At 39.9% G+C, this 24,412-nt stretch overlaps 1 protein-coding gene across 20 annotated transcripts in view; it reads right to left on the bottom strand.

Moving 5' to 3' along the window:
• PHF21A (PHD finger protein 21A) overlaps window positions 1-24,412 on the bottom strand; it is a 146,405-nt gene that overhangs the window by 56,780 nt on the left and 65,213 nt on the right. For 2 of the 20 annotated variants that reach the window (XM_046941701.1, XM_040700942.2), the window contains exon 1: window positions 788-988. The exons of the other annotated variants lie outside the window; for them this stretch is intronic. In XM_046941701.1, the coding sequence (XP_046797657.1) occupies window positions 788-817 (30 nt within the window). In that variant the 5' untranslated portion in view covers window positions 818-988. Of the gene's footprint in view, window positions 1-787; window positions 989-24,412 lie in introns of those variants that run through there. 20 annotated transcript variants of the gene reach the window in all.

Here is a 24,412-nt window from a genome sequence, read left to right as displayed (position 1 = left end):
AAATTACAGGATAAACAAACAGTCACTGGGAAAAATACATCAAATATCAGTAATTATGGAGGAATTTTAAAATGAAGTATTATAGCAACTGACAGAAATAGGTGTTTTATATTCATCGGCAGATTAAACTGTTAGCACTGTAACCACCTTAAAGACACAAAAAGCAACCCCAGACAATACGGCTGAGCCAGCCTTACTTCACTACCAGGCACTTTGAATGCTTACCACAGACAACACGGTCAGCAATGACAGAGCAAAAGCAATCAATAAATGTACCTGAAAATAAAAATCCTGGATGTTTCTTTCAGAAGCTCAGATTTACACGAGGTGAAAAAATCATTTTTAGAAAGGCAAATCAAAGAAGATGTAATACACAAACGGTATGGCATTATATAAATTAGCAGTGGGCCTAGGAGCCTGAATATGCATTTTCCCTACGTCTATCCCCAGAAACAACGAAGGTATTATTAATTCAGTAACAGGCAACACAAATAAATCAAAGGCTTAGAAAGATTTTCATGTGAGAGGAAAAAAAATAGGATTATATAATTGATTCAGACAAAGGGAGTGAATAAACGCTACGGAGAAAACAAAGTCCTCACTCCTTTTAAAAACCTAAGACAAAAAGAAGCATTACAAAAATGAGAAGTTAAAAAAAAATCAGAGAAAAAATGAGTTTTGTTTAATAAATAACTTCTAGAACTTACAACCATAAGACACCTCGGTGAAGAATTCATGTTCACTTTTACTTAGGTAAGACACACTTATGTAAAGAAAAGGCTCTTACCAATTTGTTTACCCTCTTCTTTCTCACCATACAGAAAATCTAGTTTTTCTCCAGGTTTGAGGTATGACATCACTTACAATCTCACGGCACGTGTTAAAAAGAAGGAAAGCTAACTACATAATCTTAATACTTACAAAAATATTTTACCTATTTCCTTGCCGGGAGTTTGACAAACAGCAGGTCAAGTCAAAAATGCAGTCCTATGCCAGCCCACTTGTAAAACAATTGCTAATGCAAAAGTTAAAGATTTCTTTACGAATGCTAAAGTCTGCCAGACATATGGAATAAAGGAGCGGTGGGGGGTTCCTGGAAGGGTGAGAGGTTTCAGGGAGCTGACCCTCACCTGGAAACAAACCAGTTGGTGCAAGTCCTGCAGCAGAGTTCAAGTGGAGAACCCAGTCACCTGCGCCCCAGTGCCCTTGTGTGCAACTTGGACTTCCAGCCAGAAATGTCCACAGACGGAACAAATGCCTGCCCTAATATTTTCACCCGTGACTTACCAATGGAACTGCCCTAATGGTTAAGAAGTTGGAATGAAGTTTAAGGTAACACCATAGTGTGTGTTTAAATATCCATTAAAAAAAAAGAGAAAGAAAAAAAATGACTCCACAAAAAACATGCTGGTAACTGCTGCAGATTTACCTACATCACATTTGTGCGACGTTCCATCTCACGTGATACTATCATTACAAATGGCACTCAGCACATGCAAGCAAGCCCTACCACCTTACCATGTTTGATTCGTGTGAAAACTCTGTAATGAACCGCCGAGTGTAGTTTCCTGATACAAAAGTACTACACAGCTCAAAACTACTCAAAAACCTGAAGATTCAGTTTGGTCCATTTACTTATTTTCTTTTTTGTATGTGAAAAAACTCGCATTGCTTTAAATCAGAAACGCTCAGCGTCTGTGTACAAAGCATCACCGTTGGTATCTGATGTGTCACAGCCCAGCACAGAAATCCAGCTTCCAGCCTGCCCGATTATAAATAGGCTGCCAATCTGGGCAGCGGCAGCAGCTGCCTCTCATCACTCTGCTTTCCCCCTCCCTTCCTATTAGATTTCTAACATGATACGGCGATTTCCGCATGTTTGCTCCACGCTCTGTAATAGGTGTGACAGGCACAAGCACAAATACGTTTGTTTTTAAGATTAGTCACAACGCACGCAATTCTGTATTAGCCTGCGATGTTTACCTGATTTATATACATGTACAGGCTAACTGGCCTGCACGCTTGTATGCCTGTTATAAATTAAACGGTTTGTCTTATAATTAATCCGTCTATAGAAAATCAGCTCAGCTGGCTGTCCTACCAGACTCTGGGAAATCGCACATGCACCTGAGCACCGGAGCTTGCAGCACCAGCAAGCAAGACACGGCCCAGTGCAGCCCATCCAGCTCACTGAGGTGCTTACTCATACACCGACGTAATGAAAAGCGTGCCCAGAAGTCTGCCAGCTCATTTTTAAGCTACATACAGTCCTAAGCTCAAAATTACAACCGAAACCACCTTACTTCTCATGCTATTCATAGAAGCGCCACAAAAATACTTCGTCGTCATTAATATTCTGAAATGATTATTATAAAGGATGACTCCCAGAGTATAATTCTTAGTACTAAAATTATAGTAAGTGACCTCTGCTTTTGTATTTACAACACTTTAAGTCTTGATGCTGGTCCTGCCTGAACACTTTTACTTTCTTTATCTTTTCTTGGAATGGAAAAATCACCGGGTCAGGTGAGCATTAGTTTTATCTCATCCTGTCAGCAGAACGGTGTGTTGAGATACCATTACACCAACAAGATCATTACAAGTCGTAGCGGTGTTTTTAAGACAAAGTACACAAGTGAAAGTGTTCTCGAAGGGCTGTTAATGGGTATAGCACTCCAAGAAGTTAGGAGTGCATTCGTGGTTCTCCTACGTTCTCATTGGCCGTAAAGTTCCAAGTCCACTTGGTTTAGAGGCTATTTCCAGCAAAGGCACATCATCTCATTTCAATACACACATATTTTAGTACACAGTCTGTATTTGAGAATTTTCAGGGGGATCAATTAAAGATGACCTTTCCTGCTGCACGCTTCCTCTAAAATATTCACACCTACAACACACATACTGGTGCCCAGTGTCAAGCTCAAGGAAGCTGAAGCAGAGGCTCTCAGTAAAACACAACAAGTCACGGAACACTGCCACTGATCAGGGTTAATCTTAAGTCTTCCTTCTTTTAAAAGCAATACAAGCCCAATCTGTTTGCTTCAGATTTTTCCAGACAGGATACTACACCTACAGCCAAAACAGTGTACTGATGGAAAAAAAAATTAAGAAGCCAAGATCTGGCTATCTGACCATGTGCTTTTAGCACAGTGCTAGCAAGATCGTGCTGAGCTAAAATTCTCAAGAGGTGCCTACATTTTACTGACTGCACTGTCAGTACAAGTGCCACACACACGTAAAAACCAACCAACCAACCAACAACAAAAACAACTCATAAACAGCTTTTCACTCATCCTTCTGGTTTTGTCAATTTTGGCCTGCAATGATTACCACTGCCCAGGCATTTCCTAATACAGCAAAGGTTACTCACCAGTTGCAAGAGCAGTTTAAGCCCTGAAGCTATCCCTGCTGAAACCCATTGGATAGCACTGGCACACAAACACACTATCTGCTTCCACGTAGCTTGGGCGCCGGCAGATATCATCTTGCAAGTCTGCCTAAGACCATTTTAGAAGTTATTGTTCTCCCCTCTTAGTTTTATGTCCTCCTTTGCAGAGGAAACTTGAGGCTGCTTTGCTCCAAGTTTTGTCACCATCAGCTTGTAAAACATTTGAAGCATTTGATTAGCTGAGGTGCAAAACACATAACCGCAGCTGCAGCATCTTAAATTATTCTAGATATTTTTGCAAAAGGGTATCAATCTAGGCACTTAAAGGGAGTTGGTAATATGAGCAGCGTACAGTTTATAGATACAGCAACAGGAGTTACAGAAAGAGGAATAATAAACAGGAAAGATTATGTTTTAAAAATACGGCCCAACTCGGCTCCATAAAAGCAGTGAAGAAACGTTCTTTTAAATGAGACTTCAATATGGACAAGTTAAGCACCACCACAGAAAAGTCCTGGGAGGTCAAACGCTGTGTAGATGGCAACATGGAAGATGACACGGAAGCAACTGCTCAAGAAGTGACAGATGGATGTGTGGGAACATTAAAGAAGTGGAGCGGGTGGGGGAGAGACAGGAAACTCAGTGAGGGAACATAAGTAAGGAAGGGCAGAATTATGTGGAACTCTGACGGTACCGAAAGGAGCTCAAATCTGATGCAAATATGGATGGTGAACAGTAGGGGGAATACAAAAATAAGAGTGACAAATCAGCAAGCAGGAAGGATTATTTTAACAGCTACATGTTAGGAAGTGAAATAAGCCTCTATTCCTTCTGTCATAATAGACGTGTCTAGAACAGAGCTGAAGAACCTGCAGTGGTTAAGGCATGGTACGGAACAAGGCTTGCCCGTAGGGATACAAAAAAACCCCGTGTCTTAGGATGCTAAGAATGCAAGCACCAGATTTGTAACTGACCTAGATGACTACAACCAATGGAATGAACATACTAAAAAAAATCTAAAAATTGCACACCTGAATAAAGCAGACTGCATTGTCAGTAGCAAAAAAGACAGAAAACAAAGAATCTGGGACAGAAAGATGGCAAGAGAAGAAACTTTGGCCCCACTGAAATAAATGCAAAGTGTACACCAGCTTCAGCGGTATCAGGATTTTACAAAAGGGGTGATTTTTCACCATTTTAAAACCGACGACATGGTATCTGACAAACATCTCATGAAAGACTGCCTCATACTGGAAAATGGACCTGGAGGTAATATGGAGAAGCAGAATAAAATGTCGCTTCTGAAGGGGGAGATTCAAGAGGTTATGGAAGGAGCTAAAAAAAATCTGCCGCTTTCCATTAGCTGAGTATCAAACCTCAGACAGCCTTCACCATTCACATCCTAATTTAAAGCACAGTTCTTAAGCCTTAATTAACCAGTTTTAACAATGTTTAGGAACAAACAGAACTGCATTTATATCCATCTCATAAAAGACCGAAGAATTTTGCAAACAGTCTGCACTATATTCTGCTCCAAAAAAACTCTGGAGGTTTGCTATAATTTCACATATCACACCACTCCGCCTGCTTCAATCTTTAAAAATTAGAAGTTAAAGAAGACAAATTTTACACAATGGTCCAAACGACTACAAAGTCTGTTCTCTGTTTGCAGAAGGTGAGTAGGCACTTTGAAGTCTGTACCTTCACCAAAGTCAGCCAATCCTAATTTTGGATATTCATTCCATGGCTCCTCATATATAATAAATGGACAAAGCCAAGCTGACTACAAATAAAATGTATGTTACAGAGAACCAAGACCTACAAAAAACAAGAGTAGCAACTGTTCCCACAACTGAAAAAACCTCTGTTGCAAGCGGTTTTGTTTGGAGAGCAAGTCCTGTGTTCTCAACACACGTAATATAATCGAATCAATAAGGCTGATCAGGAGTAAAAATTATCTTTACACAACTAGGACGTAATAAAGAAGTAGGCAAAAAAAAAAAACCCAACAATTGATGTTATTTTATAAATTATCTGGTTTAACTGCTCCTAGGGCTATTGTTAATGGTGTGTTTCAAGGATTTTTCTTTCTCCATTTTTTTCTATGGATTAAATCCCTGAGCTACTTCCTTGTTTTCGATTCACAATATTCTAAGACAATTTCTCACCAACTGCAGCAGGTATTCAGCCTAAAGAGCACTTCCAAGAATTTTCTGCATTTCCTGACATCTTTCCAAACACAGCTGAGTTTCACTTTCAAATAGGGGAAAATTGAGAGCGGGGCCAACGAAACAGCTCAAGACTACCCCTGCTTCCTCTACGAGCCTGCATGTTTATGTTAACAAAAGAACCATGCTATGCAGTTATGCATGCCTTACACGTGAATCTTAATTCAAAACTATTTGTGACATTCTTTGGTTGGTGCAGCGATGAGGAGAGTTGTGAGCCCTGCCATCTTCCTACCAACCAGTGTCTTGGCGAGCCAGCTGTCCACACAGCTCTCTATGCCCAGCCTGCCTAGGGCTGCAGCATCTTCCTGGGTTCCCTCCTCTGCCCAGCTTCCATTACAAGGGCTACTGCTTCATTTTCCCTGACAACAGAGGTAAACTTGCTATTTAAAACATGAAGAGAGACCTGGGGTCCAATTATTCTTTTTCTTAGAGATAGCACATATTGATATTCAGAAAATACAAGAATTTTCCTTGAGAGGTTTGATTCTGTACCAGCTCAAGTGAACAGAGAAAAACATTCATTTTAACCGATGAGAATCGAGTCTAAGGAGGGGTTTGAGTATGCTGCGCATTGTACTGAATGATTAGCAATATCCATGCACATACTCTTTCTAAGATTGATAGACACATTAGCTACAAACGACTACAACATGTAATATTCTGGCCCATTTTGCAGATGTGACTTCCGCTGCAAGTTTTGTAAACTCTTATAATTAACTGCTACTGAATGCATTCATGCAGATCAAAATTATGCATTTCAGCGTCATTTCAAGTAACATGCAAACAAACATTGAAAGGCATTGTTCAATAATTTTGATCTAACTTTTTATCTTCTGTCATTTTACATATCCTGCTTTAAAAAGCAGGACAGCATTTGCCCAGACGATATTTTTCCTTTTTGGTTCTGCTCTTCTCCTGAATTGAAATTAAGACAGCTGTTTCTAACAACAACCAGAAAAAAAAGTGGCTGTCCTTTTGTAAAATGAGCTGAGCTCAGTTTGTGCAGTGGTTGTACAGAAAGCCGCCCTCACGGCTGATTGGAAGCGAATGTTCAATAGCTACCAATGACACAAGGCCAGTAGATGGAGCTTAGTACAATGGTGCTTGTGGCAACTAGCCTTTTTTTCCCCCGTATATATTGTGACACATGTATAATATACTTAGCTTGCCTGTCAGATACAGCACCATGTAAACAAGCCAGAGTTTTAATAAAAAAAAATCCAAACATCACTTTCCATGGCATTTTTATTGTGATATCCACTAGTGGTCTGTAATGCACTGATATTTCCTGAATGAAAAACGTAAATTGATGTGCAACTTACCATTCTATGCACAGCCTTTACATACCTATTATTTATCCTAATTTCATGCCACTCTTCTTCCTGATTCTGTCCTTCCAGCGCTCAAAATGATGAGAATACCCTCTCACTACCAAATAATTAAAATCTGTAATTAAATTTCCATCATCTTCTAATAGTTTTTGCTAAAAGCAAAGGAAAACAATCGCTAAAGGGAAATGATGAAATAAAAAACAAAGAACCACTAGCAAATATCATAATCTGTAGCTTTCTAAATTGTTGAAGCCCCTCCCAAAGAAGCTCAAAACTTTAAAATAAGATTAAGAAAACGTCAGTGAGAAGATTACCTTCAGCAGATCTGACTCTATTTTCTTCCCTTCTGCATTCATCTCCAGAGCATGGAAGTTTGTTCCAGATTCACATATGAAGTACTAAACACTGAGACCTTGTCCAAAATGGGCGCTTACGTTTGTAGGCTCTTCTAAGCAGCCAGTTCTCCCACCTACACACATCTAGGTGGTGTCCAGCCACTGAACAGTCACCATGGCATTACACTACAACAACGATATTAAAGCAGATCTTGCCCTTGCTCACGTACGACAACCAAAGTAGGTTATAGCACTATTATATCCCTATCGCTTACAAGGCAATTTAACACTTCAAAACACCACACAAACATTAACAAATTAATCTGTACGGTCTTTTATAAGGTATTCTACAGAAGTAAATGCTACAAAGTAGAAATTCTACATTCTGCAGCTCCACACCTTGGAACAATTTTTGTGCTTTCATTTCATGCACTGGGGAATAGAATCTTCATTTACGTGACTTCCAGCATAATTTCTTCTGAATTAATTAAAGTGAATAAGAAAACAGCAGAACAAGGTGAACGATGTCCATATCACAATACCTCACTTTTTCTCCGTTTGCAGCTTTCCTCAACTGGGCTTTTACAGAAATCCAGCTCTTTAATGCCAAAAAGATTTTAGAATTTCTGAAGAGGCGTAACAATCTCTGTGGTTACACATTCTAACTCCTGGATACCTATCTCATCCCACTTTATTACCGCTGGGAAATACAATGAGAATTTAAACTTCTTAAAACTTCACAGGGAGTACGAGCTCCAATGTAGATGGATCTCTGCAATGAAAACGCTGGTAGCCCTTTACCTCCTGTGCTCTTCTTGAGTACTGAGTAAGCCCTGTTACAGCCACTGATTTTATGACACTGATTTTACGACCCTGCAAAAGATGCGGCCCTTCAGATAAACCAACCCCAGAGCTTCACATCCTAACATTATCATACGGAATCCTCTCTCCAGGCTCTTTCCTCTTCCCAAGGCCAGACCCACAGCAGTTCTCCACTTGCATGTAAAAGAAAGTGGAGAAGTATAAAGCAGAAGGTTTCACGTACTCTTGATCCAGACTGAAATCTCTACTTAGTTCAAAAGGAGCCAGTCCGGTTCCGTATTTTAAAGCTTTTTATAAATCACTGTTACACGGCTGAAATTCTGAAAACAAGTCCTCTCCTCTCTGTGCGAGGACTGTCAAAGTATCTGAGGTTCAGCTGAATACATCGACAGACAAACACTACCGTGTAATTCCCCAGTTTTGATGTAGCATTACATGCGCACAATGAAAACTGCCAAAAGATTCATACTTAAGGAAAGTGACCCACTTTCAAAAACCAGCAGCTTTTGTTCCAGGTGGAATATGAATATTTACATTTTAAAATGATGACACCAGAAGCAAACATTCCAGGCATGAGTACTGATGTGGACAATTCACTCAGGCACCCTGAAGAACAATCCTCTATTAATGTTACCAGTCTTCAAAATACAACTTGTAGGTGGAGTGGCTATGTGTGAGGAAAACTATGAAAAATTAATCTCTTCTAGAACCTTAAAACGTAAATTGAATCATTTATATCGGACCATTTAATAATTTAATTTATGGCAAATTATGGGGACTGGGGAAGTTTGGGTTTGTGGTTTACAGCTCTAAACCTGTGTCCATTCTTGCCTCACATTCATAAAGCTTTCTCACTGAGCACTATGTCTCAGGCTGGCACAGACTTACTGCAACGAGGCTGAAATCCACCTGAGATCAGGTGCTTAAAGACAGAGTGATCATGACAACTCTAAATACAGCTGTATTTTCAGAAAACAAACTGAGAAACACTACATCCAACCCTATCTAAATCTGCACCAAAAAATCCATCCCATATCAAGTAATTTTATCTAGACCATGCCCGCCTTACATGCAGAAGAAAACAAAACTGCTCGCTAGCCTTTGATCAGCCTTCTTTGAACTGAGCATCCTGTTGCAAGGAGCTTCACCTGAGCTTAAACACCATAGTTTAATACTAAGGCACACTTGTTTGGGAAATACGCATTGTTAAACTGCTACATCCTACAAAGTTTACGCTTACAATTAGCTGAGAATTGATTCTAACTGCTTTTGTAGGGAGAGGAGCAGATGCCCTTCAGAAGCTCTCTTTCTTCCTTTCCTTAAATATGCTATTTAAGAGATGCCACTCCACAGCACCCGAACAAACATTACTGCCTAATGAAAAAGCTTTTATTGCCTTGCTTGTATCTTCCCCTGGAAGAATGAAAAGAACAAAATATATCCAAAAGTTTTTCCACATATAGGATGGATTTAAAGAACACCATCTTTAAAAGAAATCTTTGTGAAAGATTAGGAAAGGTACTGAGGTAACTTACGTTCCTACATAGCTGTATGGGCAGCAGGGCGCTTCTGTATCCATTCCAATGTGTGTTAGATCAGATTTCTTATATTTAATAGTAACGTAGTTCTTCACATCATCTGGGTAGTTTGCAAACAAGAATGAATGTATCTCAGTGACTTAATCACTTGAAACACTCTGAACCATGTTTAATTGATCGGGGATCCAGCACCGAGAAGCAAAAAGCTTTTGTAAGTTTATCCAGTGAATGGCAGGAAAGTAGGAATTAGAATTCAGAGCAGTTTCTAACTAGCAGAATATGACTTTTTTGCTTGCTCACTGAGCAGAACATGCTGCAAAAGTGTTTTGTGAAGAGAGAATATGGTGAAATAGTAAGGGGACACAGGCAGTAAACATCTTTTGTTTTCCTGTTCTGATGCATTTCACAATGAAGACTATCAAAGCTGCAGTTCCCTCTTCCCCCTTGCTCTCAGCAGCACCCTCTCAGCTCTTTCCTCCTCCAAAGAAGTTGCAAATCACCCTGAGAGCAGCTGTGCTGCTTTAGGGCGAACAGTAGAGATCAGTGTTTTGTAAGTGCTATTAAATTTTAAACCGGCCTTTTGAGGACACCGGTTAAACAGAAAGCCCACTATTTCCCCCTGTATATTTATCATTTCAACAGCTGCAGAAGTCAAATTTTTGCATGCGAGGCTCCCAGTTCTGGAGGCTGCCTGCATTTCAGAGCACCCCGCGCCCTCTCAGCACAGCAGCTGGTGCCCTGATACACCCCATCACAGCACCAGTGGAGATTTCCCAGCTCCTTGTGCTAGAACTCTTTTGAATCAGTCAGCTGTATGAAATGTGGAAGAATTTGCAGATGGGCTAAAGCAGCACATAAGTTTCAGGAAAATACTACTGCTTATCGTGCATGGAGAATACAGACAGGCATCTGCCAGTTAAACGCAATTCATGTTTTAATCTGCATCCACAGTGAGTAACCTAGCGAGGAATTAAATAATGTCACATAAGATACACACACACACACACACACACACACACACACACACACACACAAGTAATAGGACTCAGACTACACTTCTAAGTCCAAGGAGCAACACACCCCAAGCCACAGCAGGATGGTGCTTCAGCCAAAGGCACACACAGAGGTGCCTAGCAAAAAAAATGACCACACAAGCCCCTCTACTGACACAACAGGAACCAGAGGGGAGGCTTCTAGTTGGAGCCTGCCTCAATGCCAAACCTGCAGCTGGACATAAGGAGAACTTCCGTTTCCATGCCACCCCGGAGCTGTGATAAGGTACCTCCCTATCACACTGCATCTTTCTAGAACTGGCAGCCAGGTTCAGGACAGCGCACATGCAGGGACACTGTACGACTAGATCCCAGTAGTCTCTCTTCTCAAACATAATAAACTACATAAAGGCTGCTGCAAGGACTTCAGGCCCTAGGCTGCTTTTGTGCTGTATATATTAGACGGCTTAAAACTCACCTACGCTGCCGGATACATGAAGGACACTACAAAAAGTCATTAGAAAACTACCACAGTGCATTGAGCAGCGTTTCTCAGAAGTGGGCTGATTACACAGATAAGTGTAAAAGGATCCTGGCCACACGGTAGCAGAGATGAGCTCCAAGCCACACCAACTGCAGTGGAAAGTGTGGTGTGTGCACTTATATAGTATTTATAGAGAAAGAGCGGCACAACGAATGAGAACAGGCCAAGCTAATTCTGCAATAAAAATACACACTAAAGCAACATCTTTTTTCTCTTTCATTAAATTTTAGAAGCAGTCCTGCTCTTGTGAGGTTTGATTCCCCAAAACTTGCACCCCTTGTCTTGTTTTTGGACCACATGCATCTGTGTGCTAAGAGCACAAGTCCTTCAGCACTTATTTGTATGTTACACAGCTGAGCAGGGATTGTGAAATGCTTCAGATTCTGAGGAATCAGATTTCTAAGTTATTGATGCTTAGAATCATAGAATAGAATCACTAAGGTTGGAAAAACCCTCCACGATCATCTAGTCCAACCATTTACCTACCACCAATATTTCCTCACTAACCCACGACCTTCAGTACCGCATCATCTATTGCGTTTAGTTTGTCAAGGCAAACTTTTTCCTCTTTAAGAACAATCTGGTTGCTATGGGACAGTGGTAAGCTCTGCCTTTGTGTAGTTATTTGTTTTACACAAACTGGAGATTTTGTGTAAGCTTTAGCCAGCATTCATAAGGCAGATTATGAAGCCACATGCTACTCCATCCTCTTTTTCTGTGCTTCTTGGAGGCTTTTTCTCCCTCTGCACATGCCTGCATAGGAGTGTGCATTCTTCAGTCAATTCTCACACATCATTGAGCAGCAAGAGCAAACGTCCAGGCCCGCAGCAGGGGGGTTAATTAACTGTACAAGCGGCAGAGCCAGCTCTAGAACTCTCTTTTACAATGGATACAGAGAATTCACAGAGCTAACGTTTAAGAGAGAATACAGTAAATTTTGTACTTCTCACTCATTCATAAAACATTAATTAAAATATATATATGTTTAGCGGCAGCTCAGGACTAGACTTGCTGAAGACAGACCTCATCTCAAGCACTGGCACGCTCAGTTTAAGACTCCTTTTTAGACTGGAATAAGACCTTGCAGATGGACAAATGAAAACATTCATCTCCTTGTCATAGGGTCTGCTCACATATCCTGCAGTTAACTGTGGTTGGATGCACAGGAGAACGGCACTGGTCGCTTTCTTTCACATTAAGACAACACAGTAGCAAAGACTGTTTGCATATAGCACTACTCCTCTCGGAGGTAATGCCCGCAGAGCTGCAGCAATGCTAACACAGAAGTTTCAGAAAAACAACAGCACAGCGTTTAGGAAGATGTTTTGAAAACAATGGATGGAGGTTTCCAGCCCAGGAAAATAAATTGTCAAGTATATGAGTGAACATATTAAGACTGATGGCACATGCACCGAGTTCAGACAGGGATACTAAGTAATACAAATGGGAATACAACCGTTACTCTTTTATTCAAATAACACAAACCCAGGCCATCAATCCCTTATGGGAGAGCAGGATCACTCTGTATTCATGAAGTACATATGTGCTTTGAGCAGGAGGTTGGACCGGATGACCCCTGGAGGTCCCTTTGTACCTTAAGTTTTCCATTTACCATACTCCATCAAAACACCAATTATGGTATCAATCCTGAATGCACAAAAATAAAACTTGCATTATATGCTCTTGAGGGTCCCCTAAGCCTGAACTTCTCAATCTTTTCTACTTTCCTGTGTCATAATCTTATTTCTCATCACTGGGGCATAACTCACTTCTGAGAAGCATCCTGTGCTAGTTGGTTCAATACCAGAGATCCAGACTATCTGCTCTATTAACAGTGCACTTCGTGGGGGAAGTAATACAACAAATGTAAGCTAGGGTCAAAGGGCGTTCCCCGCTTCCTCCTCGTGAAGGCATGAGCGGCAGAGCTTCATTCTTCTGACTCCAAGGATCTCGGATGAAGACAGGAGGAGACTTTCCTTGGGATTTCTTTTTTCATTCTATTGGTTTTAGTAGCTTGGTGGGGGAGGGGGGAGGTTTTTGTTTGCTTTTAAGCTCTGTTGTGTTAGTCTTTGTCATTTACAATTCCTTTCTGGCTGACCTGGCTGCTGGTTTGTCTAGAAAGAACCTGACTGCATCAGCACACCAGTGAAAAATTACTGAGCACCATCTTAGTTTTACAGATGTCTTTCCTCCCAGACATGCTAACCCATCACCCTACTACCAAGCAAAACAGTTCTGATGGGAAACTGGGGGGACAAAGAAGTAGAGGAAAAAAAAAGAAAGAGGCTGCCCTGCTTGGAAAAGGCAGAGGGAGAAAAAAAATAATTTAAAACATCCTCATAGAAATGCCTGCTGCAATTGGTAATGTGTATATAAGTAAATATTTACACATCATGTTTAAATATTTTTACACTTTATTTTTAATTTTTTAAATCCATACCTGTAACCAACTAAATCTGCATTTCCATGTTATTTTCACTTGCAGCTAAGAAAAATGCTAAAAAAAAAGGAATCATCATTGGATATATCATTTATCACTCGATAATTCCTATGTACTTACCCAAAATATAGGTACCTTACAGCATTAGACTGAAGGCACCTTCTGGAGTTCCTGACTCTGAAAATAATGCCTTACTGCTTGTTTCTGTTAAAGTTTCAGCAACGCTTTGAAACATGAGTACAAAGTCACCTTCATTAATACCTTGATCCTGTATACATTGAGTCTAAAAACAAACAAAAACTGTCTTTTCAAATAAATATAAGGACTACTATTTATTTTTGTTCAATTAACTCTGCAGGACCGAGAAAGAAACTTGTCTATTTCCAATTCATAAAAAGAAAAAACCAAACACCAACCCTTAAAGGCAAAATCCCCAACACTTTTCAACCAAGCACCAGGTGCAGGACAAACTCTCTCTGCAGCTACGCCTGTGCAAGAGCACTGCAAACAAAAGCAGTTGAAGAAAATTTACATCCTTTCTGTTTGAATTTAAGATTTTCCTTCCCCCCCGCCCCCATTCTTCTTTTTAATAATTGGGCAATAGAAAGGAAGACACCCAGAGGGGACCATCATTTAGGTCAGATTTTCTGTTAGCCATGAATAGTTTTACTCAACTTGTGTTAGGTTTTCCTGAAAACAGCATCAGCAAGGACAACATTCAAAACTGTAACAATCTCTATCCTCTGTACTTAAACCCCAGTCACTCTGGACTATTGTATCTACTTCACACACAGGGCTGCTGTGTGGATTAGCTGCTCCCAAGGAAGAAGGAAGACAAACCAGGGTTTTCTCCCTTGCTGCCATTCAGGTACATTTACCATAGCTGCACCCCTGCAAGAGGAGACTCTGAAACCATAGATGGTTCAAGGCTGTGGTCGTGCAGCTCTTTTGCCACGAATAAATTCCACCAGCTGTCAAACAAAAGTTGTTTCACCCTTCCTTTATTTCAGCCCTTTCTTTCCACCACTTCCCGTATGCCAGAAGCAACGCCGATTCAGCTGCACACAAGCAGAGGAAGCAAACTGGACTGTGCTCAAAAACCAGCACATCTGAGATAGTTTTCAGGCAGACAATTTGTTGATTCCACTCACAGTGAAGCAACACGGACATTGGCTCTGGCACAAGAGCAGGGCAGAAATAAGCAGTTAGGCCAAGCAAGAAGGCAGATAACTATATTCAGCAGCAGTTTTAATGTGATGCTTAATCAAAGCAGCCATATAATCACAACCCATGAAAGCACAAGGTAAGGGACTCTAGCTCAGTTTTGGCTATGAAACATGGCAAATTTGACGTCTTGGAAGCACAGCAAAGGTTCCAGAGAAAGATAAAACACAGCGGTGCAGCCCAACTTCCCCAGCTCCTGTGCAGGGCCTCTGCAACTCCAGGGAATGAGACTATAAGGAGTCATCGTGAGCCCAACCACAGGATACTCCTAAGGAGATACTGCTTCAGTAGCTTGCTTACAGTCTATCAAGGACTAGTAGGAAAAGACAAAGAATATAGCTTTTAAAAGGCAGGTTTTGGGGGGAAGCAGTCTGAACAGGGGACAGAACACAGCACAGACAGGCTGCTCTCCTCACAGGCAGGTATGGAAGAAGTGGATGCTGGACACTGAGCAAATCCAGATGAGGTGAGCAACCACCACCCTGCTGTGAGCTTCCCCTCAGGACCAGCTGCTAGCAGGACCTCCCCTGGGTCCTCCTTGCTTAATTTTGGTTCTCCTGTACTTCTGGTACTCCTGTCCCTGGCCTGGTCAAAGTTAATTGCATTCACCTTTCAGCCTGACACGGCAGCAATTATCCCCGGCCTTAGTAGAGAGTTTTCATCAAGTGAGCATAAGATTATTATAGCACCCAGCATTTCCATCTGGCCTTGGAATTTGCTGCTGTTATTAGACACGGGTAGAGGAAAAAATAACTTTATTACAGAAATTTGCATAACTAATTTCCAAAATATTAGTGGGGGATGGATGAGAACAGGGCTCTGTTTTCACAGATGGTCTGACTGACCCACCAAGTCCAAGAGAGCACAGATATTACTCTATCCTATGGGTTGTAGGAACAGCAATAAGAAATAAAACATCAACAAAAACACCTCCATCCCTTGCATGCCTCAGCTTGGGATAAAATGCAAGTCCACAACCCATTTCTCCCGTCATGCAGAAATTGATGAGAGATTATGTCATCAATTAGTCAAACCTTGCCTTTTCAAAGAATAGACTTCTGCTTGGGAGGTCTCAGAATATTTAATGTGCCATGAGACATGAAACTGAGCAGAGAGAAACCCCAAGTACCAGAAGCGGCAAAACAAACTTTTTGTCTCAGCGTTTTCTAGTCTTAATCAGCATATTGCAACAGCAGATCATTAATATTTTAAAGGCAAATAAAGGATGTAATGAAATTTGGGAGACATCTGACCCACTAAGATATTTTTGAAAGCTAAGGTTCAGAATGACTATATGTGTCAGTTAAGTGGGCCTCCTGCTAACTGAAGCCAGAAGGGAAGCTCACTATTAAGCCATGTTCTTGAAAAGAGAAGTTGCATATGCATTTAAAGCTGGCAGAACAGCCACCTTTTAAAGATGTAAACAAGCCTATGAAGCTGAAGAAAGATTTTATCATCATCAGGCTTTGAATAATTGGCAACATTCACTTTAGCAACTTTTGAATAATGTGGAACCCACAGAACAGTTCTGAGAAGAATTACATCAAGTTTAATCCCATGCATCTGAGTACGACTGACGTAAAACCTACTAGGAAATTATGGAATAAGAAGCATTTACATCACTGTTAATAAAGCTGAAGGATAAGCAAAGGCAAAAACAATTTACACTTTACCTTCTAGAAGTACTACACAGATTACTAAATTCATACTGCACATTAGTGCCAATGCTTTGATATCAGGCCCAATTATCTCAGAACAGGTTCGAGCTTAATAAATAACACTTTTTATGAAGGAATTATGTTTCTAAAATAGCATTTATATTCAAAACTACAATAAAAATGGTGCAATATTTCAAGTTCCAAACTCTTTTAAAAATAAATAAATAAAAGGATGATAACTTTCTTACTATTCAAATATAAAAACCTTTGTATTGTACATGGAGTAGTACCACCACGCTGCAGTCCATCGTTGTTAGCACAGAAAAGCAAGCAGGTACAATCCATTAGCATCCCATGCAGTGCCACTCTCCTGCTTCTGTGGGGCCATCCTAGTAAACACCAGCTACTGCCCACGTTCTCACCAGAGAACACAAGTTTCAGGGATATTGAAATTGACATTTATATCACCACAATGCGTCTTCCTAACGCAAAAGATGGAAGCAGTGCTTTTGGATTTATTACCCAAAAAAATGCCTACATGTTTTGTTTTTGTCTGGGTGATCCAGGAAAAACACATTGTAAACCACCAATCTGTACGCTACACTCAGCCTGTACAGCCAAATATTTTTAGAAACAGCTATTTATTCCCTCCCTTTTAAGCACTCTGTTTTGTGATTGACATCACTTCTAGCAATTCTTGGTGACATCAAGAAAACACTTTTGCCTGGCAGATCCTCCTGCCTTTCTGCTGTGGGTGCCATCTTCACTATCTTCACTTCTTGCAGCACCCGGAGATGTTTGCATTCCAGGTGTCGATTTTGATGGGTTCATGAAATTTTTGTCTTTTTTCTTTTTTTTTTTTAATCTGACATGATACACATTCATAACAAATCCTAAAGAGGCAACTTCAGATCATATCATAGAACCATAGAATGGCCTGGGTTGAAAAGGACCACAATGATCATCGAGTTTCAACCCCCCTGCTATGTGCAGGGTCATCAATCACTAGACCAGGCTGTACAGAGCCACATCCAGCCTGGCCTACCATAACTAATCATAACTAAACATCCTCAAAAAGATATTTCCACTAACAGATCGAGATTCAATTTGTAGCATCTCTATTTCTCATGCAAGATTTTTTTGGCTTAAAAATTAAGATCTTTGCAGAAACTTCATTCTTGACTACTGAAACAACACCAGACAAAAGATACGCAGCTACTTGAATACATTTAAAAGTAATTTGGGAGAAATTATCAAGTCTCTCACCAGCCTTCCTTAAAGAAAACCATTATGAACTCCAAATCTGTTTTGTAATAATTAAATCTAAGGGAATATTTAAAGGAAATTAACATAGACATAGTCACAGTTAAAGACAAAATCTTTCAAATCATTTTTATCTGTATCTATAAACATAAATTAGTCTCATTTGCTTCTGATATCAGCTCAATATCTGATCAAAATGAATCTGTTCCACTGTGTACTGTACTGTGCACCAAAATCCCCTATACGGAAACTACTGAGGTTCTTAATGCTGTGTTAAAAGCAGAACTACAGCCAATGTTTGTGGACAGTTCCAATGCACTAGAGAATCCCAATGGATCATTCCTGAAGTCTTGCTGTATGGAAGAAGCCTCCATCAAATCAGCCTCCAGGTGCAGGATTCAAGCATCTTACCGAAGACGGTAAGCTAAGAAACTTGTTCTTTGTATGGCAGGTAGAACTGAATCTTAGCCAGAAAACCATTTTCATCTGAAAAACCTAAAGAAATGGAAAAGCTTCTTCTATTTTCAAGTGTCAGAGAACACTGTACCTTTAAGCCGCACAATTCTAATTGCCCAGCAGATAGATGTTAGGAGCTTAGTGTCTTGGGCTCCCCCAAATGATTTACTCTGAGAACAGGACTGTTTCTGTCTCTTGAGATATATGACAAAACTTGGAATGAGATGGAGTACCTACAAACGCGGAGCTGTAGACAAATGCCTAACTGATCAGCTCATACAAGCCCCAAGGTGTGCATGGAACTTCCAAGGCCAGAAAGCTGCTGACAATAGCCAAACACATCCCCACTGCCCTGGGCTGGCTGCAGCTCCCAAGCACAAAGCACCACACTGAAAAGCTGCCATACCAAAATGAAATGAAGTGATCTACAGACTGCACGGATCTGGAACAAGACTCCGCAGACCCAAAGACTGCCAAGTACTCACATCTCCAAAAATCTACAGTAAAAGGATAGCCGCTCATTCTACAGGACATTAGGCAGCTCTAGAACGTATTTCTGAAAAATTCATATCACATATCAGCGTTCATATGTAATGTTTCCTCTACATATTTCTCAAAGAAAAAGATAAATGAATAGAATGAAAGTATAGAATTAGAATAGAGTATATAGACTATAGAATAGTAGAAATAGTATAGAATGAGAGCTCTCTTCCATAGAATTGACCAGATAAGTGATAAAAGGAAAACAGGCGAAGAACTCACAGGCATTAACTGAAGCTTAATCTTCCTGTGTATTTTCTACAGTCAGTGGAGTGAGGGCAGGGTCCTCACAGAGGCAACACAGAACAGGAAGAATTAGGTTCCCTCGTCTGAACCGGCTCCTGGAAAGTTCTCCCTGTCTCACTATTCAGCCCCTGGCAACAATACCCCTGGGCTCACGTTCAGCCTTCGTCAGCACCTTTCTCTACCTCCAGACACAACTAAAATTCAAAATCAGTTCCACCAAAACATCCATCAGAGCTCTACACCTGCCTCTGACATTTACCTGCTCTATTACAGTTAGGGGAAATTTGAGAAAGGTGATGCACCTTGCACTCCAACACTAGCTTTCACCAACTTAGGCAGGAGGAGGAAACAAACAGTAAAATCCACATCGACTTGACTCATCTTTGAAGAAAATAAAATATCCTCATTATTTCTACCAACAGAAAATAAGCACTGGTCCAGCATCCACCACAACAAACATCCAGTGTGCCTGTAAAGCAATTCCAAACCAACACTATGAAAGCAATGCAAGACATCACATTCATTTCAGAGTGTTTCAAAAATAAGCACGAGAGTTTAACTGGATGTTTCCACAATGTGCTATGAGGTTGTAATACATAACTGCTATGTTGGAAAATACTGCCTAAGGGTAACTACCCTTGTCAGTTTTGTTTTGTCCTTGGCATAATACCATTAAATTAGCTGATTTTTGCTAATAAAAATATTTTAGCCCGTAACTGCAGTATTTTCTATAACTTACTGTGCAACCATAAAAAGCACAGTTTCAGGAAGCGGCTTCTTTTTAAATCAACTAACTTTGTATAGCAATTGGACAGATCAATACGATGGGAAAGGCATTATAACAAAGGTTTGATGACAGAAGGATCAGCATGATAGCAAGGTGTTATAAAGGAAGGGAAGAAGATTGCTCACTCATATCAGAAGATTCCAGGTTCACAGGGGAAAGCTTCACCAAAGAGGAATCTCCAGAAAGAGATCCTTCCCCAGTGGCAGACAGCCCTTAAATGAGGTCTAAGAGAGGTGCAGCCAGGCTCCACCCCTTCCAGTCCCACAGCAGAATTGCCTCCACCTGCGCTCCCAGGGCTAACTGGGTCCTTTCCCCAGGTGCTCAATCAGTGGTTCAGGCCATGACTCAGCAGTTACCATGCACTTGGGCAGCAGAGAACAAATAGCAAACAATTTTTTGCATCAGTTCTGAATGTTTGACACGCTATCTCTCTTATCCATTCCAAAATAGAATCCAGATGGGGACCAAACAGCTGCAGTAAAAGCTGAAAATACATAAGGTTTCTGAAAAGCAGATCCCTGGATCTGATTCCCCTTCTAACATTAATACACTTAGACTAAGTCAAAATACTGTTTCTTCAGCCATGGGGTTGCTCTGTTAAGGCATGTAGAACAGAACATAGTAAGTCAAATCCACAGGTCCTAACAGCTGGTCTGGCAAGTTATGCTGTCTATTCAAAAATAAATCCAATTACTTTCACAGATCAACACACTCAAGTAATTTATTGTACTCTTCAGTAGACTGAAGGCAAAGTAACACTTTCCTTGTCTTGCATCTTTCTCCCACTCTAAACATCAGCAATGTTTAGGAAAGACACAGTGTAATACAAAATGTAGCTGCTGCTCATCCAGACGCACTCTACACCCTGCATTTGCACCAGACTCGTTGACCCTGTAGAGTTGGCCATCTCTCTGGACAGGCTTGCACAGCAGATCCGAGACACGTCTTTAACTGCTATCAAACATTCCCATAAAAAAATAATTTAATCTTGAGCCAAGGGTTCCCACAGAAGGGTTGCACTCTAGCACAATGACATTTTGATTGTAGTTTGAAAGTCAACTACAACAATATTATCTTCCAAATTCCTTTTCTAAATTGCACGCTTAGTTTAACAGAATGGGTTACTTCAACTGTTTCCGCTTACAAAAAAAAAATCTTTAGATTTAATCCCTTTTCCTGAGCTCCCAATGAAGACACCTTAAAAGGTGTTACATAAAACATCCCAAATCCCATAAATCATCAGTCATCACAATCTTTCTCCCATCCTTCTTTCAGGTATAAATGGGCATTAAAATAACTACCCATGTGTGAGGTTACTCAGCAAGGCAAAGTATATAGGAGCAAATAAAAACCAACTCTCGCCATCAGTAGGGGATTTTCAACAAAATACTGTAGTTTAACTGCTTATTTTCTATCCACAAGGTTGCTTTCCAAACAGAATAGGCTATTTTGGAGATATAAACCAAGGCAAGCAAAGATGAAAAAGATGCATCCAACTAGCCTCAATTCAAGAAGTTCTGCAGCTGCATCCAAATCTGACTTAATAACGTATGAATTCAAGAACTTCAAGTCGAACCAGAAAATTATTGCTAAAGGATGGGTGGCAGAGGGAGGGCATGGAGGTCTTTTGTTTTTTCTTTTCTTTTCCCTTTTTTAATGATGTACTGAAGTGGTCGTTTGTGTTTCCTAAATTACATTACTTCAGTGCTTATATATATTAGATATGCAAAAATGAATTTCAGAAACTATCAGCAAGAAATCTAGATGGAATAAATTCAGGAGAATGGGAAATCCACATTTGGATGCTAGTGTGGTTTAATAAAAATTTAGCATTACAAGAGACCTGACAAAGCTTAGCAATATTTCAGTCATCGTATGGAAATGACTACAACATCAATTTTGCAAAAGAGTTTGGGGCGAAAGATGCATCAGGGAGAGATGCATGCACTTTCCCTACCTAAAGTCATACATACAACATTCAAAAATTGTTTCAGACAGTACATCTTGAGAATATGAAGATGGTAACTTGATGAGAAATCATTATATTCGCATTTTCACAATATTTGGAAACAAATTAAATGTCAAAGATTAAAACAGTAAGCTCACACAGATCTCTCAGACATTCACCTTCTGAACAGGTGCTGCTCACTCTGATCAGAGGGTTCAAAAGGTTCCTATGACTCAGAGGCTGTCAACGGGACATAAGGAAGAGCATCCTTTGACAAGAAAAACTGAGTGACTATTTTAAACTATCCGAGAAGGAAATCTACAAATAGTCAACTCTGGGAAGGCACAACATTATTTTCATATATTTTAAGACTGCTTTATAAACAGTTGGCATAAATGGATGCTACAGTTATGTGGAAATTAGAGTATCTATCATTCATGCCATTTATTTTTTTTTAAAAAAGGTGTTCAGTAATACGTATAGGTCAGATAAACAACTGGAACCAAAATTAAGCATCACCTGCCTCAAGTTATTACTTACTACACATTCAGATAGCGTATTTGCACAGTGCCTCCATTACTGACAGAACTGGCATTTTAATGTGCCCTTGATGGAGCTTGGGGAAAGGAGAGATTAGGAACTCCAGGCAAAACTGACAGAAGTAAGCAACTTCATTGTTTATTTATTTCCATAGTTTACATACTAATATCCTCCAAGCCTTCACTGGGTATACCTAAAACATAAAGGCATATCTCACCCACCCTCTTACGAACAATGCAAATACATTTTTAAGCGCTCTTCCCTCCCTGCTAACTGTACTGCTTCCCTCCTGCTCCCTCATCATCTTACACTTACTTTCCACTCACCAAAGCACAGCAGCATTTCACACTTACAGAATATGACTGAACATGTTTTGGGTACAATTTGCTGATAATGTGTTCAAAAAGGCTCCGTGAAAATTCACCTTTACTATGGATAAGAAGCACGCAAGGAGAGCGAGCTCACAGGGGGCATTTGTGCACGTTACCAATCTTTTTAGTTCTCGGTTATGGAATGTGGAATACATAGAGCAACATTAATCCCATTCCTGACCATTTTTAAAGGACAACTTTCCTCATCCAGTCTATACCTCATGTTTACATTTATACAACCATATACAACCAAAGGCTAGGTTACAGCACCATTCCTAAAATCCCTCCAAAACTCCTTTCCTTTCACTTGCTATTTAGTGGCAAGGTTAAAAGGAGTCTTACCCAGAACACGCAGGATTTAAAATAATCTTAACTACTTCAATTTCCTCTAAGCTTTAAACATAAGCAGAAGTCAGTCGATTCATGCATAACATCTATTGATATTGAGAGAGAATCTTGTTTTCCAGTGTGCATTTTACCTGGTGAGATTCTACAGTTTCAACTCTTCTCCTCAGTAAAGTATGTTAAACTTCACCCAGTACCCTGCTCCAAAAATTTAAACAAGTATCCCTATGCTAAAACTATTTTAAAATACTTTTCCACATCACTTCAATTTCAAAGAACCATATATACTTACAAAGGTATCTATGATTCTATAGTTTATTCTTTCCAAGTCAGAGGAAATGCATTAGAATACAAGTCTGGTTTTCACCAGATTGTTTTCTTGAACATTAAATGAATTGCACTGCAACTAACTATAACAAGACACTTTCAATTTACTTTCAAAAAGAGAGAAAAGAGCGTGCAATTTCTTTAGCATATAGTAAAAAAGGTGATGGTGATAGGCACAAGGTCAAAAGATTCTACTCCTGTAAGCTTTCCTTTACACTTAAGACAGAATGTTGCTACAACTTTTCTTAGAAAGTATGATAAGCAGGTGTAGAAATTGCTCCAGATTTGACATGATGCTGTTAAAAAGCGTTTGTTTCTTGTTCTTCCTTAAAATTTCTTCAGTCAAATAAATCTGACCTTTCTCATGTCACTGGGAAAAAAAAAAGTACTGTGATGATGCACAACAAGTGATGCCACAAGTGAAAAAGCATCTTATTTCTTTCTTAACAATATAAGAAAAGCAGCAGGAAAAAAGGTGCTACTTAACAGGTGAACTTGGGATGTAACCTTACATCAGCCCTGTTCCACAGCAATCATTCATTGATGTGATGGATAGTAATTCCACCTCTAATCCCCAAAAGGAAGGGGAAAAAAAGGACACTTCACTAAATATCCTCCTGGAAAAATTCAAGAACACATTCTTTATGTTTTTACTGCAAAGGACATATTTAACACAAACAAAAGCTGAGTGGTGCACAGGCAGTCATAGGTAAACCCCTACAAAACAATACCAAGGAAAGGCACTATTCAAGAATACAAAGGGAAGAGCACTGAAGATTCTATTACATTCTTACATGTGAAAATAACATTGTTTTTAAAAGCATAATAAAAAAAAGAACTCTACAGCAGTAGAACTAGTTGAAATTTAAAACCCATGTTTAGATTTGGGAACTACAACTTTTGCAAGAAGTTACTCCTGACTTTGCTTTATTAAAAGAGATGGGTAAGGGTAGGTTTGGGGAGCAAGAAGGAAATCAGTTTTAAAAGCAATGCAGTCTCAACTGTAACACCAACATTAATAGCTGAGGAGCAATACTATTAAACTGAATTCACCTTACTGCCCAAGATTAGAAAAGCGAGGTAAAC

Source organism: Gallus gallus, chromosome 5 (genome assembly GCF_016699485.2).
Source record: "Gallus gallus isolate bGalGal1 chromosome 5, bGalGal1.mat.broiler.GRCg7b, whole genome shotgun sequence".
Classification (NCBI taxonomy): domain Eukaryota; kingdom Metazoa; phylum Chordata; class Aves; order Galliformes; family Phasianidae; genus Gallus; species Gallus gallus.
The sequence above is the reverse complement of the archived record's forward strand: the minus strand, read 5'-3'. Positions and strand labels throughout refer to the sequence as shown.